At 39.4% G+C, this 18,598-nt stretch overlaps 1 protein-coding gene across 2 annotated transcripts in view; it reads right to left on the bottom strand.

Moving 5' to 3' along the window:
- Positions 1-2,044: 2,044 nt before the first annotated feature.
- Positions 2,045-18,598, bottom strand: part of LOC126272341 (ejaculatory bulb-specific protein 3-like) — a 30,774-nt gene continuing 14,220 nt past the window's right edge. The window contains exons 1-2 of one of the 2 annotated variants that reach the window (XM_049975134.1): positions 4,191-4,455; positions 2,045-2,431 (exon numbers count right to left, since the gene is read on the bottom strand). In XM_049975134.1, coding sequence (XP_049831091.1) covers positions 2,235-2,431; positions 4,191-4,398 — 405 coding nt within the window. In that variant the 5' untranslated portion in view covers positions 4,399-4,455 and the 3' untranslated portion in view covers positions 2,045-2,234. Of the gene's footprint in view, positions 2,432-4,190; positions 4,456-18,598 lie in introns of those variants that run through there. The other variant, XM_049975135.1, reaches the window with a different exon arrangement.

The following is an 18,598-nucleotide window of genomic DNA, read 5'->3' as shown; positions in this document are numbered from 1 at the left end:
GAGTATGAGGAACACAGGAGAAACCATTAAAAATACATATCCCAAGTTTCCAGTGATTTATTAGATCCGTGAAATGCAGATACTGAAAATGCTGGCATAGGAACAATGGGTGCTAATGCTGTTGGAGGAACTTTCTCCCATTGTGCTACGCTCGTCAACAAGTCGCTCTACAGTCTCTGTAATATATCGGACTCTCTCTAATTTGCTGTTTCTGCATTCACAGTATCAGCTACTGCTGCCACAGTCCGTAAAAACGATGTCCAAGGTGAAAAAATAGCACGCAAGGATTTGATATTCTGATCTCTTCTTTTGTGTTGTAGCGTGACACCATCTAGGCAGGTCACTAACACACGCCACTTACCATGGGAAAAGAAAGGATTCTCACCTAATTTGTTCGCCGCGGCCTCTGTAGTCGCTACAGTGGGAAGCGGTAGTAGTGTGTGTGACATAAGGATATCGTCGTACTCTGGAGTACAGCTGCAGTAGTGGGATACTATATTAAACATCCTGAACAGCATTTTACGAAAATTAATTTTATTCCATGTATCAATGTTCACAGAGGATTTCCATCACATTCTCGTGCTGACTGTATCTATAGGTAAAATATAAAGCAACATGCCTCTCAATATGTACCACCTCTCACCCTAGTGAAGGTCCTTCAGGTTTTTAAGTGAAACTGCAGTGCTTCAGTTTTTTATCACTATAGCTTCAGCTTCTTAGTATTTGTTTCTAAAACATACATATTTTCCGTTTTCTTAACTGTCCATCTATAATTTTTAATTTAAAATTAAATACCACAACAAATTTTGTTTATATTTCTCTTTGCAAATTTTTGGCTGAAGAGTGGAGAATTGCACTGTTGACAGGTCACCTCCTCCCATAGGAGGCGAAGGGCGTGAAATAACAACAAAGGAAAACAAAGAAAATGCTACAAACTTTTTTTTAATCCTATTTGATGAAGATCCCAAACACTAGATTAGCACTCAGCTTGACGAAGTCCCTAAGGTAGAAAGAATTCCAACTCGACGAGTCCCAGAGGAGGTTTCAAATTAATCTCTTGTCCACCATACTGAGCACCCTGATCCCAGTTTCACAACTGTAACATTGATTTTCAATAAAATACCAGCACCATTTGCATTTTTATTTTTTCATTTGCACATAGTCTGTGTTTATAACACCTGTATATAATACAATTACAGTGTCCTTCAGACTTGCACACATGTCTGAAGGGAAAGACAGTGGCTGACAGTTCACAGCTATTTTATTACGAAATTGGTTCGCAAGTTGCTGAAACAGTTTCCCGTCGGCTCTACCTTTTATTAACGACACATGAAATTAGCACCTGGCTGGGACTCGACCTCGGATTTGCCGCTTATAGCAAGTGGTCGCCGCCATTTTAGTCCATCGAGGCGTGTATCTGCATGATTTGCAGAGTTTCTGTGTTTTTCGGTTTCTCTGAAAGTGGGCTGTGGGAAAACCATAAAAGGAGACAATCGAAGCGTTTGAGATGTTGAAAACTGATACATAAACCCTTTAAGAGAATGGTGAAACGAAACGGAAAAAGATTAGAGTTTAGCAATCCGTCGACTACAACAGCATTAGAGACTGAGCTCAAGTTCGAAGTGTTGAAGGAAAGGAAGAGACATCACCGTGTCCTTTTCAAACGAACAATTTGGGCACTTGTCGTAAGAGATTCAGGGAAACACCTGGAGACATATCTCGATGGTCGGATGGGAATTTGAGCCGACATCCTCCCATATGCGAGTGTCTCTACTCTCATTAATCGCGAATTTCTAAAGCTGAGGTTTGTTTTGTGATGATTGCTGTCAAACGTAATTTTCTTGGTGTGTAGGTTGGTTTTCCCCGTGGCGATTATGATGGTGAAAGTTCAATACACAAATACGAATGTCACTGTTAGGACATTTTTAATCGGCAGAGGCATGCAGAGACAATAACTGCTCTTTTCTTAGGTAAACTAGTAACAGGTATACCTTATACTCAGCAATTACGGGTTTAAAGGTGTGACTGAATGTAGTACAGTTAATCAACTTGTAGAGCAATGTACTGAAAGTTTACCAAACACTGCTCTTGAATTTATTGGCCACAGGTATGGTTACAGCAGAAAGGGTCTACAGACATAATGTAGAATTTTGTTTTATTTAACGTACAACGATTCACAGAAAGTAAAGAGTAATGATTCTTCTCTCCTACGATGTGGGTGAGAGACGTCTTCATCACATGCTGATGCCCTTCTGCCTCCAGCTGTCGCCGTACTTGGCGAGAGCCTCGCCGTTGGGGTCGTATTTGGCGAGCAGCTGCTTCATCTCTTCTGGCTTATTCTTCGAGATGAACCCCAGAAATTTGGCGACACCCGCCTTCTGCCCTTCTGAACACTCGCCGCAGTTGGTTTTCACCATCTCCGCAATCAGGCCTGTTACCAATAAACATACATTAAATCATATGTATAACTCTTCCTACTCAACTTCATAATTTCGGCAGGATATTAAATGATAAATTTACTCTTAGTGCAATAACAAAACAGGTAATAGATGTTTGATAGTAAAGTTTAACTGTTAGTGCTATTTACAGAAATCCTTTAACAAAATTTACTGGACTATCTTCGAAACTTTGAAGGTAGCAGAGATAAAATACAGTGAGCAAAAATTTCTTTATAACTTGTACACTCTGCAGTCATAAGAGTTATAAGACATGAAAAATGGGTTTGAGGGAAATCTGTACCATATCCCTGATATTATTCTACCTATCCTTTGAGCAAACAATACCAAGAAGAAATTTAGAAAAGGAGCTAAAGTTCATGTAGATGAAATAAAAACTCGTAAGTTTGCCGATAACGAAATTCTGGCAGAGGCGAAAACGGACTTGGAGGAGCATTCGAACGAAATAGATACTGCCTTCAAAAGACATTGTTAGATTAATAAAAACAAAAGTAAAACACGGATAATGGAATGCAGTCGGATTAAACCAGACAAATCTGAGACAAATAGATTAGGAAACGACACAATAAAAGTAGTAGCTGAACTTTGCTATTTGGGCAGCAACTTAACTGACGATTGCCAGAGTGTGGTATAAAATTTAGACCGGCCATAGCAAGAAAACTTTTTTTTTAATATGAAAGTTCATCATTTTTTCACTTCTAATGGCTGCGTTTGTTGCTATAGGTACACGTTTCTTCATAAGTAAGAGAGATTCTTCGATGAATTTTGCACAGCATACAAACCATACTTACAGGTGTATGAAACTCTAGAAATTATTTAATTTATGAAAAAATGAATGTGCTGTTAAACTTTATGTTTATAAAAAACTCAAATATTATAGTTAATTATCTCAATTTTTAGCACAGTTTTTAATATATTTGGAAAATTCTAGAGTTTCATACGCCTGTAAGTATAGTTTGTATGCAGTGCAACATTAATCGATGAACCTTACTTATGAAGAGAAGTGTACCTATAGCAACAAATACAGCCATTGGTAAGTGAAAAAAGGTGAAATACAAATGTAAAAAATAGATTATTTTCTTATATTTTTGAACTTCCACCACTATAAGTGTAAATCCTGAATCATGTTTGGTAATTCTGACAAATTTTTATGAATTTATTTTAAAATTATAGGCAGTGGTAGTTAAAAATGTCCTGTGGTGTCTCTCCTGCTCCAAGTCGTCCCGTTTTACGTCCTACCCCCCTTAAGTGACTTTATGAGTCAGTACACGGAAGGAAGAAAGGAATTTAGCACCAGTAGTGAACGATGTCATCGTCCAACCATCTTTCGGAGTAGTGTAAGGAAGCTTTAACACGGTCCACTTTTGTAAGTAAAAATGGGATTAACTTCTTCGTATGTTGACAGGAAATTCTTCACAAATTTCATTGCAATTAAATATTTTATTGCCTTATCAGGAACAGATTAAAGATTTACCAAGGTTTAATACCTATATTTATGCATTTGCGAACAGTTTCAGTAAATATTAGATAATTTGGATACAACGTTACAAGTTCGTCTTATGATTTTGTTGCGCAGTTGCGGCAGCTTTACAATTTACGATGAAAGCGTTGGTTTGTTGTATCGTACAAGGTTATGAAGGAAACATAACCGGACATACCTGAATTATTCACCAAAGAGCTTCTGTTTCAACAGCAAAACCACTATTGTTTCTAGTTTGGAGGAGAGAGACTCACTTTTAACGAGTTTGGAGCGGACGTTGCAGTCCTGGTCGGTGTCGCTGAGGAAGCAGGTGACGGCGGCGTCCACCCTGGCCGGGTCTGCCAGAACCTCGTCCACGTTGATGTTGTCCAGCTGCGAGAGCAGGCGGTTCTCCGCGGCGGACAGCGCCAGCAAGGCGGCGAGGACAAAGAACGTGAAACGGGACATAGTGGGGAGTTGCATCTGGCTGGATCAGAAAGGCTGTGCAGTGTGCGGAAAGCGTGGACGGCGGCGCTTTTTAAAGAAGCTCCTGGGCCCAGCCTTGGTGCTGAGGCACTGCGAGTTCCCTGAACTGTTACTCCGCGCTAGAGTGCTGCGTCACGAGTTCAACAGGCCGTAATTGCTTGTGCAAAGTCCAGTGCGAGACAATTCTACCGTTCCTCCGGATTTTCCAGAGTTGATATCTTAGAAACTATTGAGGCCAACCGCTCTCAAAATTGTGCTTACAAAGTACGATATGTGACACTTCTGTTGTTTCTGCGGACTTTTGCAAGATGTCGTTTTAGAACTAACATGTAGTTTACCATACTGTAAAATAAAGAGGCATCTTATGAGTAACTTACAATTACTCACATTTTTACTGCCGTTGTAGACGTATCTCTGTTGTCTAACGTATTAAAACTTTTTTACATCAACATTTCTAGTGTATTAAGAATATTGTGACACATAACTTTCTTCCCCTTGCTGCTTCGGTCGGCCAGCGCGTCATCGAGTTTGCCGAGGGAAGGAAGAACGGTAGAATTACAACTAAGCAATCGAAACTGCACTAAGCTTGGTGACTAGCGTTATGAAGGGGATGGTATATCACAGAAGCGGTAGACGCCAAATTCTTTATCTGCTGCATTTCTTTACCAGACACTCACGTCGTCGTGTGCTGCATATTCATCTTCACTCTCCTGACCAGTATTGATTATTATGTTCTCTATTGCTTTTATTATGCCATCTCTGCGCCAATATCCATTTTAAATTCACTGTACTTGTTTGCAAGCTTTCAACCAATCATTGTGGATAATCTTACATAAAGACACTATGGTTATATTTTTTGGGTAGTTAAAGTAATGGAATAAATTTTTTCTGCAATTTTTCATTTAATTTTATTCTATATTAACTCTATGGTGTTCAAAACACAGTACCGTAGTATGGTGGGAGCGTTGGGACAACATATTCAAAACGGCATCTTCATAAGGTTTATTATAACGTAGAATTTGCAAAAACTCATTTCTTGTTAAGCATGGTTTAGGGCAGATTTTGTTATGAATGAGTAATTACGTTACCCTTTTAGCGAGTTGCAGTTGTGGGGGCTTTATTTGTGTGGACTGTATGATACAAATGCGTTATGAAAAATAACAATACTATCAACTGGGATATTAGGAATAAATTTCTCTTCTAACCACTTGTGATATACTTCCTCATTCATAACATCTCGATGTGATGTAAAATCACAATTAAATGTGCTCCCTCTAGGAATCCTGTTCCTCGGCCAGCGTGGACAACAAGTACTCTTTGGCCTACACTGCTAATAATAAATACATCAAGAACTTTCTCATTCTGCAAGCAGTTTTTCATGGTACAAGGAGTATACACCCCCCTTTCATCCGTGAATACCACTTGTGTATTTGCACCTTTCCATTATTTCCGATTGTCGTCAAGCATTCCTCATTCTTTGCCACAAAGTCGGGATGTTCAGTTAGGATATTTCTGTTATTTCCTACGTTGTTTGAAATTAATTCCCATCCCTTCCAAATTTTTTCGAAATGTTTCTATTCCCCCTTGCAACTCTGCTCAGCTTTCTCAAACTTGGGATTTTATTCTTTGCTTTATAGAACTCATTTATAGAAACTACTTTTGTCGAATGCCTTTCTTTTTTAGGAGTTTTAACTCTTTTCCCTGTTTCTTCGCCTTTCTTAAAGTCTGCAAAATGTATTCTACTCTTATTTCTGACTTCCAACAGTTTTTGCCACCCACAAGATTTTTTTTCGGTAGAGGCATCACTAACTTAGACCGCCTTTTTTCTTCGTGGCGCAATTCTGTAAGTCTGAGTATATACCCTTTTTCACCTGAACGTGCCCACTTCCGCGACATCTTCCTCTGTTTCCATTCCCAGGTGTACTCACGGTTCTGCATCAAGCCCACTGCGCTTTTATCTGTATTTCGCGAGGATGTTGATGATGATGATATTCGGCTTGTGGGGCCCCCAGCTGCACGGTTATCAACGCCAGTATAAATTCTCTGTCTTTACAGAGGAGTCTCCCCATTTTCACGAATGATGAGGACAACACAAATACCCAGTCTCTGATCCGGCCGGGAATCGAACACAGGACCCCGTGATCCAGAACCAGCAACGCTAGCCACCAGAACATGAGCTTCCGACATTTCGCGAGGACACGCTGAACCACTTCACAACTGATCTGTAAGTATTCGCAACGCTATGCGTTTTCCTTCATCACCACTGTACTTGTTTACTATGACGTCATCGCGTCTTTCCGATAACTACCACGGGAGCTAAGTGTGATAATATCGTGATTGGGTAATAAATAGCTTTCTGCTACATTCCTAACACCACACACGCATAGTCACACTAACACCACTCACTAACACCACTGGAACAAATGTTATAGCGAAGAACGTTTTAGTCACATTACAGTGCACCCTTTGCAGTAAACAGGAAGATTATTTTGCTTTGAAGCGCACTAGGTCGTTTCAGCATGTATCAACTACACTGGGAAATCGCGTGATTTTGCAATTCATAGACAGTATGATTACCATTCAAACCCTTGTTTGCACACAATGGCACTAAATTGGCAGTGTTTCTGGAATAAGTAGTAAGTGATGAACGATAGAGTGCGAATTATTTTCCGTAGCGGAATTCTTGCATAAATGCATTCAATTTTCTACTAGCTTTACGCCCGCGTCTTTGCCCACGTACGCCTGTGTCACATATACTGCGTACATTCATTCACCGCTGTTTTACACCATAAGACTCCACAGAGGTTGTTGAATTTATCTGTGGTATTCAGCCGTGTCGTCCAGATTCTTAGTTCCGAAACACATCGACGAAATTATTGGTTCGTTACAGTGCTCATTCCCTCAGCCTGCTCGACACAAGGAGCAACACAAACAAAGACAAGTTGCACTTCATACTTTTAAAGTATTCAAAGTCGATTAAATACAGGAAATAGGAACCGACAGTTCGTTTTAGAACATTTGTATGTATCATCCCAATAACAATCTCTGTGGCAAGTACGATTATCTCACTCCCGCAGTACATTTACACATAAAATGACTCGTCTGTATACCAAATTTGCTTAAAATTGCTCTAGGCGTCCTCGAGTTGTGCTTTTACGTAGCACTCATTTTCAGCCACATGGACGCTAAGGGCATCTTAATGACACAGGTATTCTTTTTTTTATTTCCAGGCACCATGAGAGATGTGTGTCCATTTTGGGAGGAATTACTTCAGGCTTTACAGAGATGGCCCGATGTGTCCCCATCTAGCAGACCCCTCCTTACTCCTCGACACCTCTCTGCCACAAAAACGCACCCATCTACGAGGGAGGTGTTATAAGGCATGTCTCCAATAAAACTAGGGACTTCAGAAACTATGTCAACGATACTAATATCTGTCGTTATCGAATACTTTTACACATCATGCCTTCTCAGCCCCACACTGGACCGTGAGTGTAGTAGGTAGGAGTGTATCAGCAGACACAGTATTTTTAGACAAGTAATTCAAATAATGAGTCATATATATAGAAATTTAGATTGCACGTGGTCCACAACTTTGTGTGTCCCCACACTTTTCCCCACTAAATGTAGGTTGCTCTTACTCACACAGTGCTTATTTCCAGATTGTAGTTGATTTGTGTACCAAAATTACTTGAAATCAGTCCCGTGGTTTAGGAATAGTTGTGTAACATACATAAACATACATGTTAATGATACATACAATATTATTAGCTCAGAATTCCAGCATTGTCCGGGTACTTCTTTATTCCATTCCTCTATTAGTCCATCCCCTCCTCCCTTTTCTCTGCCCATCTCCTCCTCCCCTATCCCAACAATCACCTCCTCCTCCCACTCTCCCTCTTCATCTACTCTTCCCCCTCTCCTCTATCAACCACTGCCTCAACTCTCTTTCTATCCATCCCCACTGTCTCTATCCATTTACTCCTCTCCTTCCTCTCTCTGCCCATTTTCTCCTTCACCTTCTCTCTTTCCATCTCTTCCCAACTAACCCCATCCTGCGCATTTCCTCCTCACCTCTCCCATGCCTGTTTCCTCCTCCCCTCTCTCAATCCATCTCCTTCCAACTAACCCTATCCTGTGCATCTCCTCCTCACCTCTCCCTTTGCCTGTTCCCTCCTCCCCTCTCTCTGTCCATCTCCTCCCAACTAACCCTATCCTGTGCATTTCCTCTTCACCTCTCCCATGCCTGTTTCCTTCTCCCCTCTCTCTGTCCATCTCCTCCCAACTAATACTATCCTGTGCATCTCTTCCTCACCTTTCCCTTTGCCTGTTTCCTTGACCCCTCTCATTGTCCATCTCCTCCTAACTAACCCTACCCTGTGCATCTCCTCCTCACATCTCCCTTTGCCTGTTTCCTCCTCCCCTCTCTCTGTCCATCTCCTCCCAACTAACCCTATCCTTTGCATCTCCTCCTCACCTCTCCCTTTGCCTGTTCCCTCCTCTCCTCTCTCTCTGTCCATCTCCTCTATCTTTATTCCTCAATTCACCTTCTCCCTCTCCTTTCTGTCGGTACATCTCCTCCAACCTGCCTTCTCTGTCTACCAATCTTTTATCACACCCAACCCCACCTCAATGAGACATTGTGTTATATCCCTTTTTTTCAAAATTAATTGCACTGTCCATCATTCCAAATATGGAACAACGCTACGTTGTAAGCTTTGACACAAAAGACATAAATTTCTTTGGTAGGGGATTTTGTCTCCTTCGCACTCACTCACTCACACTCTTGTCTTCTGTATCGTTGTGGAAACGTGATGTAACGAGGAGGTACGGTATTTTCTCGTGCTTGTACATTTTATGACACTATATGCCTTCAAAGGGAATACTAATATTTACTAACACTTTTATTTTCCTTATTCTAACTCATTTTTTATTTCTTTTAGGATTTGTAAGACCAGACGACTTTGAATTCTTGATATGGTGATGTAATTGATCGGCCGCCATTATAGCCGCCTATATGCAAATTTGCATGATCAGTCATGGAACCTCCCTTCATTGTCTTTTCATAATTTACAAAGTCCGATTACCATTTATTGAATGCATTTTTATCAAAGCATTATTACTGATATCTATATTAATTATTGACCACGGAAACCAGATACGCCGATCAATTTATTTTCTTTATACCTAAGTCACCTCGTTATAATTAAGTAATAAACATAGCGTAATCTTCTATTATAAGTCAGTGGAGAAACTTTATTATAAATGGCGAGACCTAGACATTAAGTGTAAATTCTAATTATTTTCTTTATGTTTCCTGGAATTGAGCCTCACCGCTGTGGGATCAAGGCATTGTTATTCTGAAACTGAATAAAAAGATAATGCACGAGAAAAATTGGACGCAGTAACCTTACATGAGAAAGCCATTGTGGAAGACGACGCAGCAACATCGCTGTTTCAGGTAGCGACATTAGGCGTAGCAAGCTTTCTCCTCCACTGCCTATGATATTAATTGTAGGAACTGGAGGATAAAGCTTGCTACGCTTAACAGTAATCGTCCACCAGTGTTTGATTAATGTATATTTGCCTTTATGTATGTATAATGATGTGTCACAATATGGCCTATGTTTGCTTAACTTGTGTATAATGGCGAATGTCCAAATTCATATGTAATTGAGGCAGTTACTATTAATTCCCAGCTTAATTCTGTAGATACCTCTTCAAATCTTGGTCTTCTACAAAATTTTTCTACATTATTTTCTTAAATATGTTTGTTAAGGTGAAAATAAGAAAACTGAACAAATTGGCTTCTTGCGATAACAATGATGTTGAAATGAACGCTGAACAAAGCGAAGTTGACATCATTGGATGTATAAAACTCTCTTGTTTCCGATCCCGAATCAGAGTCATTTATGGAACGGAGGTAGATATTTTACTTGAAAATTTCCTGTGTGAAGACAATGTTTACGCAGACAATGAAACACTAGGTGCAGGCTTTGAAACTGAGGATTTTCCACGTGAACCAGACGTTCCAATGGACAGTGCTTCTCGTGAATCTGAATTGCAAACTAAGAACCCACATATTGATCCAGTTATGCTATTAATGAAAAAACTTAATGAATTGTCAGCTAAACAACAAGACTTTTTGACTGAACAAGAAAAGTTATATGAGGATTTTCAGATTTATTACTAAAAGGTACGTAAAGTCTTAGAAATTTTCAAACAGGACAAAAAAGACATTTCTATGAATTAGTAACTTCAACTGCTAATTTAAATAACTTTTCACTGCAGTGCAATCGTTTGGAAAGTGACCTACTACAGTTGTAAACAGCTTATTGTGATAGTCTAGTAGTCATATCAGGTTTGAAAAAAGATCAGAAATAAATACGTGGTATCGTAAAATAATCAGAAAATAAAGTGAATACTCCTGTCGAAAAGCAGGGGTCCAAAGTGGAAAAACGGTTGAAAGATCAATGAAATGGCTGACAGAAAAAGAAATGGAGACAGGGGATAAACTGAATTCCGAATTCGAACGAGCTGTGAATGAAACGGTCAATACCGCCGAATGTAACAATTGTGGGACTTGAATAGCTCAGACAACCTTTCGATAAAAATTTACTGGAATGGCGTGGCCAGATGACTACGCAGATTTGTAGCATGCAACAAGAAATATCTGCAGTCAATGGTTTATTTCAAAGCACAGCACGGACTGCACACCAAATTCTCAATGAAAGTACTAATCGCAATGTTTTACCGAAACCGCACGGTAATGCTGTGGCTTCTAGTGGCTTGTTACCGAAACATTTACCTCACGAAATACCAGCAACCTCTATGTAGCACAATGTTTTGTTTGAAGACAGTCTTCTCAAACACAGCTAATTCAGGCCTTATATCACAGAAAAGAAAAGTCTACACACGATTGTATTCATTAAATCTTCCAAAGAGGTGTTACCGTCACCTAGGTCGGGAATGAGCCAGTCTCGCACAAAGATGTGCTGAAAATTGCGAAGGCAAAATTACTATTAGATATTCGTGAGAAGGTAACACATTTACAGTAAGGCAATACAAACGCTTTATGTCGTTTCTAGATTCAGCTGAACCTATACACGAAGATGTGAAGGCCATTAGGAACAACAATAACGGATATAACAATACGCCCGCTGCCGAGCCGGCCGCGCGCACACCATGGAAACCAGACCCAGAGAACTGAAAATAGTATTTACACACAGCATAGCCAGGTAGCAGCCGGACTGCCTGATACGGCAAGCCCTGTCAAGGCCATTCTGTGCTTATCATAGAGGTCACGAATGACCCTCTACCCGCTGTTCATGTTGAAGGTTCGACAAACTGGATTCGACCCCATTAAGCTCTCCGATCTTGATCATATCACAAGATGGGGGCAGGGTGGTCAAGTGAAAATGTTGCGCTATAATGAAGATAATGATATTAAACAAGAACTATGCAATGATCAGCATACAGATCAGAATCAAATGATGCAAGCATCTATAAACGCTACCATAGGAACAACCTTTACTACGATTATCCTGGATACTGATGCCTTTGCGAATGTCATGTCATAAAAATTACTTACTAGAATTAAGGAAGTAACCAAAGTACCAACATATCTGGTGCAAGGTCGCAGCCTAGCAAATGACAATGCCCGTTCATAATTGTGAAGAATTTTACAACTGTTTGGGAGGTATTGAGTTTTTAAGCAACAAGGATGAAACGATAAACGTGCATCGAGAGTGAACATGTTCAAGTCAACCTAACCTGATAAATACCACCACGGAGGTACGTTAAGATTTTTAAAGGCTAAGTGTGCCCCTCTTGACGATACGTGTATTTGGTGCAGTAAGAACTGTGCGGGCAACGCTAGTGTCGTTGATGATGTACTTAAATTAACCACATCTTGGTGACCAAAAACAATAAAAATTTAAAAAATTGTTAATGACACATTTACATGTGTTCGATGAAAACAGTGGATTGATAAACACTTATCTCTGTCATGTGGACATAACACCATATAATTTTCTGTAGAAGGTCATCTCCATCCCCTGGGCGAAACTTGTGGCAGTAGGACATGACATTAAGAAGTCATTACCATGGAATATTATTGAGCCTTCACACTCTCAGTATTATAGTCCTTTATTATCTGTAATGAAGCCTCATGGAGACGTACATCTGGTGCTAGATGCACTTTCAGTTATTAAAATTGCAGTAACAGTATGTACATAACCTGAGAATTCGGAGGAGTACTTACAAAAGTTTCTCGGTGCACACTCCTTATCTAGACTCGACCTGACATGGTCCTACTGGCAGATCCCATCCAACAGCAGAGTCTAGGTAACACGCGGCTTTTGTTAACGCTGGCAAGAGCTACCTGTTTTGTGTTTCTCGGCTTTCGGTCTAAATGTGAGTTGTGGTGCATTTATTACAGGGTTAGAAACTGTGCTCAGACCTGATATGGTAGACAACGTAACGTTACATGTCAGTAAGATTTTAAATGCTGCTGCCAAATGGAAAGAACACCTGTATGTATTACACAGAATTTTGTGCAGATGGTCGCAGAGTGGAGTGATAGATAATCTACAGAAGTCGATGTTTAGCAGAGAGGAAATTAAGTTTCTAGATCTTGTTACTTCCCCAACAGATATAGTACCTGATTCTGACAAAATTACTACAGACGAACACAGGTTGGGTTTGGTCAGACAGACCTCAAACAGACTTTGATGATATTACAGATGCACTTGTCAATTCCCATATCCTACGTCACCCTGAGATGAGATTAAGTGATTGTATTGCCACTGACGCATCCTTTACGGGGATCCGAGATTCCGTTTCAGATATGAGAGAGAAACCGTAAAGCCGAAGTTGACATGATCAATATTTGGAAGTAAGACGTCGTCTTCATGTGAAAGAGGATATTCGGCTACCGAACTTGAAGCTCTAATTTTCACTTGGGCTTTTGAGATATTTAATCATGCATTTATCGTAAACATATCAAGGTGTACGGTGATAACTAGACACTTAGCTTTCTGCTAAAATTTCAGTTCTTGCATCGTAGAATTGCTAGATGGATAGAATTTCTTCAGAATATGATTTTCAGACAGTCCATACACAGACTAAGAATAATGTCGTCGCTGACGCTTTGTCGCATCTTCCAGAATGAGTAACTGAACTTTTTGATATCACTACACAAATCATAGACCACTGAATACTCTCGCTGAAAGACATTCGCTATGGGCAGTGCTATTTAGACATGTATAATGACATAGCAACAGTGCATGATTCAGTTCCTAGGTCGCATAACGTAAACACTTCTATCAGACAACCCATCTAAGACAATTCAGCAACATTACGAGATTCACAATGTCGCATTGTTTTACCGAAGCAACGTCAACAGTAATAATTGGTGTGTATGTATCTTTAGTACGTATAGAGAATCTTTAATTCGGATTACTGACTGCGTTTGGGATCACAGTAGTGTTACTAAATACTTGACGAAACTGAATTTATACAGTTATGTTACAATCGTGTGCATGTACACTAAGCAGTTTCTAAAAACCTGCCTCGTGTGCCAGAAGGGTAAGCCAACAAACAAATGCTGTAACACTGTACTGCACGCAGTACTACCAACGTAACCAATGCGTTTAGTATCTGTCGATACTATGCATGAACGCAGTAGCAAGTGGGAGTTGTTTTACACCAGTCCATTCAAAATCATTAGCATACCTAACCCTGACAATTATCTTTTACCTTTCCAAGATTAGAGAAAATCAAAGGTTTATATGCCCTTCAGCATCTGAATACATGTTTACATACGTAGCAACCAAGTTTTCAAGCTGAGAATCATCCTGACATATATCTGTTTACTGCAGGTCGATAATGAAATGTTTTGTCAGATCCAAGTTTTTTTACATGTAACTACATTCCATGAAAAGCCATTAATGGTGGTACACTGAGGATACTCGATTGAAGTATTACTTGTGTGAAAAAACTAAAGAGTAATCCGATGTCTAAACATCCATTCTCTTTTTCCATTATTTTCTTTATCGTGAAAAGTCATGAACTAAGATAGCAGACTCAATTTAATTGTTTATTTGCATTATCAGGAAATTACCAGTGGCCTTAAGTAAGATTTTTCCGTGAAAATTATTTATTGTTTCCATGATATAACCAATGTATACTTTGAAAAAATAGTTTATTTGAATAATACTCGACTACTTTTCTCCATGATAAAAGCAAAAGAGGCATCAACTATACTGTTCTTAGTACCTACTAGGATTTTATGTTGAAGAGTAAGATGAATTTAATTGCACATACTAGTTTTTAAGTTTGCTCTATGCACCATAACGCCGACTAAACTGCTATATGCTCATGACTACATGTTACATGAACTTTTATGGAGAACGCCGAAGAGATTTTCTGTATGTAAACATATTACATTGTAACAGTATTTCGAATGCTGGTATTTTGTTTTTATGGTATTCATACATCTAAGCTTCATAATATTGTATCTATCAAAATAATTCATTAAATAATTATTTTGATAGAGACAATATTATGAAAATTATAATTGTTACTCGCCACCAATTAAATTTAGACAAGAAGATAATAAAAGCTTTCAAAATGTGGTGCTACAGAAGAATGCTGAAGATTAGATTTGTAGATCACGTAACTAATGAAGAGGTGCTGAATAGAATTGGGGAGAAGAGAAATTTGTGGCACAACTTGACTAGAAGGGATCGGTTGGTAGAACATGTTCTGCGGCATTAAGGGATCACCAGTTTAGTATTGGAGGGCAGCGTGCAGGGTAAAAATCGTAGAGGGAGACCAAGAGATGAATACACTAAGCACATTCAGAAGAATGAAGGGTGCGGTAGCTACTTGAAGAAGCTTGCACAGGATAGAGTAGCATGGAGAGCTGCATCAAACCAGTCTCTGGACTGAAGGCCACAACAACAAACTCACCACATGCCAATAGCTTACCTGCTGACAGTCTTTTTGTTGTGCCTATCTGCGACTCAGCATCTCACCATATTGTGAAAAGCATTTATCCTTTTCGTAATACTATCATTATTCCATCCTGCGTGTTCCATTGCAATATTTTGACAGCCTTTCGTAGTATCTAGTGGATGAGAGTTTCGGTAAAGTTAATTATGTGTATACAGTCCAGTGATACTCTGACCTGCTCACGTATGACCTAAACATATTTTCGGTTCTTCTTGCTCTGCCGTGTGCAGATATTGCCTGCGTCATATTGTAGGATATGCCCTATCGCGAAATGCAAACGAAAACAGTTAATGTTTCCAAGCAGACCATGCAAAATAAGTAAATTTGTTTCTGGCCGAGATCCAAAGGGACAACACTCTGAACTATTATTATGCCATGTAAAAATTATGACAAGCTGCAGAGTGAAAGTAAAATACGGAAACTAAAGTGATAAACTATGGGAAACCATTTTGCGAGTGGTGTACCTGCCGTAATGTGTTCGTGAAAGTAAACTCAGGGTGGAGTGTTTCGTGTACGTTGCTACCTATGAACGAAGTATTTTGCGGACACTCAAAGAAAGAGCAAACGTTTTGCTGACCTGAACAGTATACGGTGAGCAGTTAAGTATATCTGAAGTATGATCTGATGTAAGATGATGAGTGCCAGTGGACTTTTCGTAGTCTCATCATCTTGCATTTATCAGTCGGGAACACGTTACGCACTCTGCAGCTACACTCTTCATAGAGTAGGGTGAACTCAAGCTACCAATCTGTGTTAACTCGGGTTGAGGGTATTCCAAGTCTACCCGAGTTACATTGTTAATAACTCGAGCTGAGTTCCCATGGTATGCTTCGGCCACCGCTACCGATGACGGTATCACGTGAGGTTATAGTTTACCCCCGTGGCGCCTACCTAACCCGCACAGCTCAGTTTGGTTAAGTGTGCTGAATGGTAAACAGTATAAAAAAATAAATATTAAGAAAGGTCCTTTCCCTTGTCAGAAAACTTAACGCATCTCGAAAATAAAGACAAAAGCCATCTTAATACTAAATCTCTAAACTTTATATCGAATACAACAATTCTTTATTTTTGTGTCTACAGTTTTTCTTTCAGCACGACCTTCGTGCGTTGTGCTGAGGTATCACTGATTCTGTTGTGTAACTGTACCATGATTTCTCAACTTGCTGAACGCCTGAAACTACCTCCATGACATCCTGGTCATCCTACAATCCGGACTTCATGCTTGGTTCCTATTTCCTGGATTGGTGCTACTCGTCACCCTGTATCATCACCCGTCACATGTGATCTGTATGCTGATAACTGTTCTACGTCTACGCACATAATATCTTCGATGCAGAATCAGTGAGACATCTAAAACTACAGCCCTTATTCTTTAGATAAACCCTTACTTGTTACCAATGAAATTACTATTTATTGAGAACGACATACAGAAACGAAAAAGGCAATGCAGCTTTAAAGTGAGCAAAAGACAATAACAATGTAAATAAAATAAAAATTACCATTTGATATCTCTAACTTTACAAATATGTAAAATGAAACTGTATAACATGGTTTGTGAAATAGACTTGTGAATTGTTAGTGAAAATATGTGTTAGTTGGAATCCAGTTTGTGTATTACAGGCAGCCAATTGCAACCATCTGACTACATGTTGAATGCTGTCGCCAAGTTAGGCTATGACCTATGTCATTCAAGGAGGCTCTGTAATACACCTTATCGTAAAATCGATGATTCCATAGGTGGATAACGCTACGTTGTGGTCTTGGGACAAATGAAGTTAATTTCTTTATTGAGCAATTTTGTCTCCTTCGCAGTCACTCACTCTCTCCTCTTCTGTCTCGATGTAGACACATTATGTAGTAACGAAGTGCAATATTTTCTCATGCTTGTATATATTATGACAACATGCCATATTATGACGATATGAAAATATGACATTAAAACGGAATACTAATGTTTACTAAAATTTTTGAATTCCTTGCTCTAATTCATTTTTTGTTTGTTTCAGAATTTGTAAGACGAGACGACGCGGAAGTGTTGATACGGTGATGCAATTGACTGGCTGCCATTATAGTGGCCTTTATGCACATTTGCATGATCAAGCAAAGAACATGCCTTCATTATTGTTTTATGATAACGATTTAGTACATGCATTTTATGCACGCCAGCATTGCCGATTCGGACCTTTATTTCTTTACACTGTCTTGCGTCACCCCATTAATCACCGACCAAGGAAACCGGCTACGCTGAGCATATTATTTTCTTTATTTTGAAGTCTCTCCGTGACAATAAATTTTTCTCTCTCAAAAAATTTTGAGAAATGTCTCATCATAAATCAGAGGAGAATGTATTTTTTTCCACACACTAAGTAACACATGCATCAAGTCTGGCTGCAAACAATCGAGGCGCTTAGGAACAGATATTTAATATCTGAGTACGTGACATATATTGGTCATATCATGCCTCATTCTCTGTTTTTTTAGACCATACGGCTGCAGGAAGGATATTAAATTTATCTGTTGTGTTCAACTGTGTATATTGATCTTATATTCCGAAATAATCTGACAAAATTATAGGCTCGCTGCAGTGCTAATCCTCACGACCTATTTGAAATACTGAACAACACAAACAAGTGACGAAGTACTTTTCACACTTTTAAAAGTATTTCAAATAAACTAAACACGGGAAATAAACACCTGAGTAGCTTCTGTTTCAGTTTCCATTGACGTGGGGCCTGTGGTCTCAATTGTAAGTATGTCGATTTAGGATTCCATCTCATTACTATCCTCATGATGCGTTCTTATAAGTAGTCGAAATGTTACCATGCCATAGAATATAATTAATATTTAAATTAAAATACTTTCACTTACCTGGTTGTTATTGTTGTTGTGGTATTCAGTCCTGAGACTGATTTGATGCAGCTCTCCATGCTACTCTATCCTGTGCAAGCTTCTTTATCTCCCAGTACCTACTGCAGCCTACATCCTTCTGAATCTGCTTAGTGTAGTCATCTCTTGGGCTCCCTCTACGACTTTTACCCTTCACGCTGCCTCCAATACTAAATTAGAGATCCCTCGATGTCTCAGAACACGTCCTACCAACCGATCCCTTCTTCTAGTCAAGTTGTGCCACAAGCTCCTCTTCTCCCCAACTCTATTTAATACTTCCTCAATAGTTATGTGA

This window comes from Schistocerca gregaria, chromosome 5 (assembly GCF_023897955.1).
Source record: "Schistocerca gregaria isolate iqSchGreg1 chromosome 5, iqSchGreg1.2, whole genome shotgun sequence".
Taxonomy (NCBI): Eukaryota; Metazoa; Arthropoda; class Insecta; order Orthoptera; family Acrididae; genus Schistocerca; species Schistocerca gregaria.
Note: the sequence above shows the minus strand (reverse complement) of the source record. Positions and strands in the feature narration are given on the sequence as shown.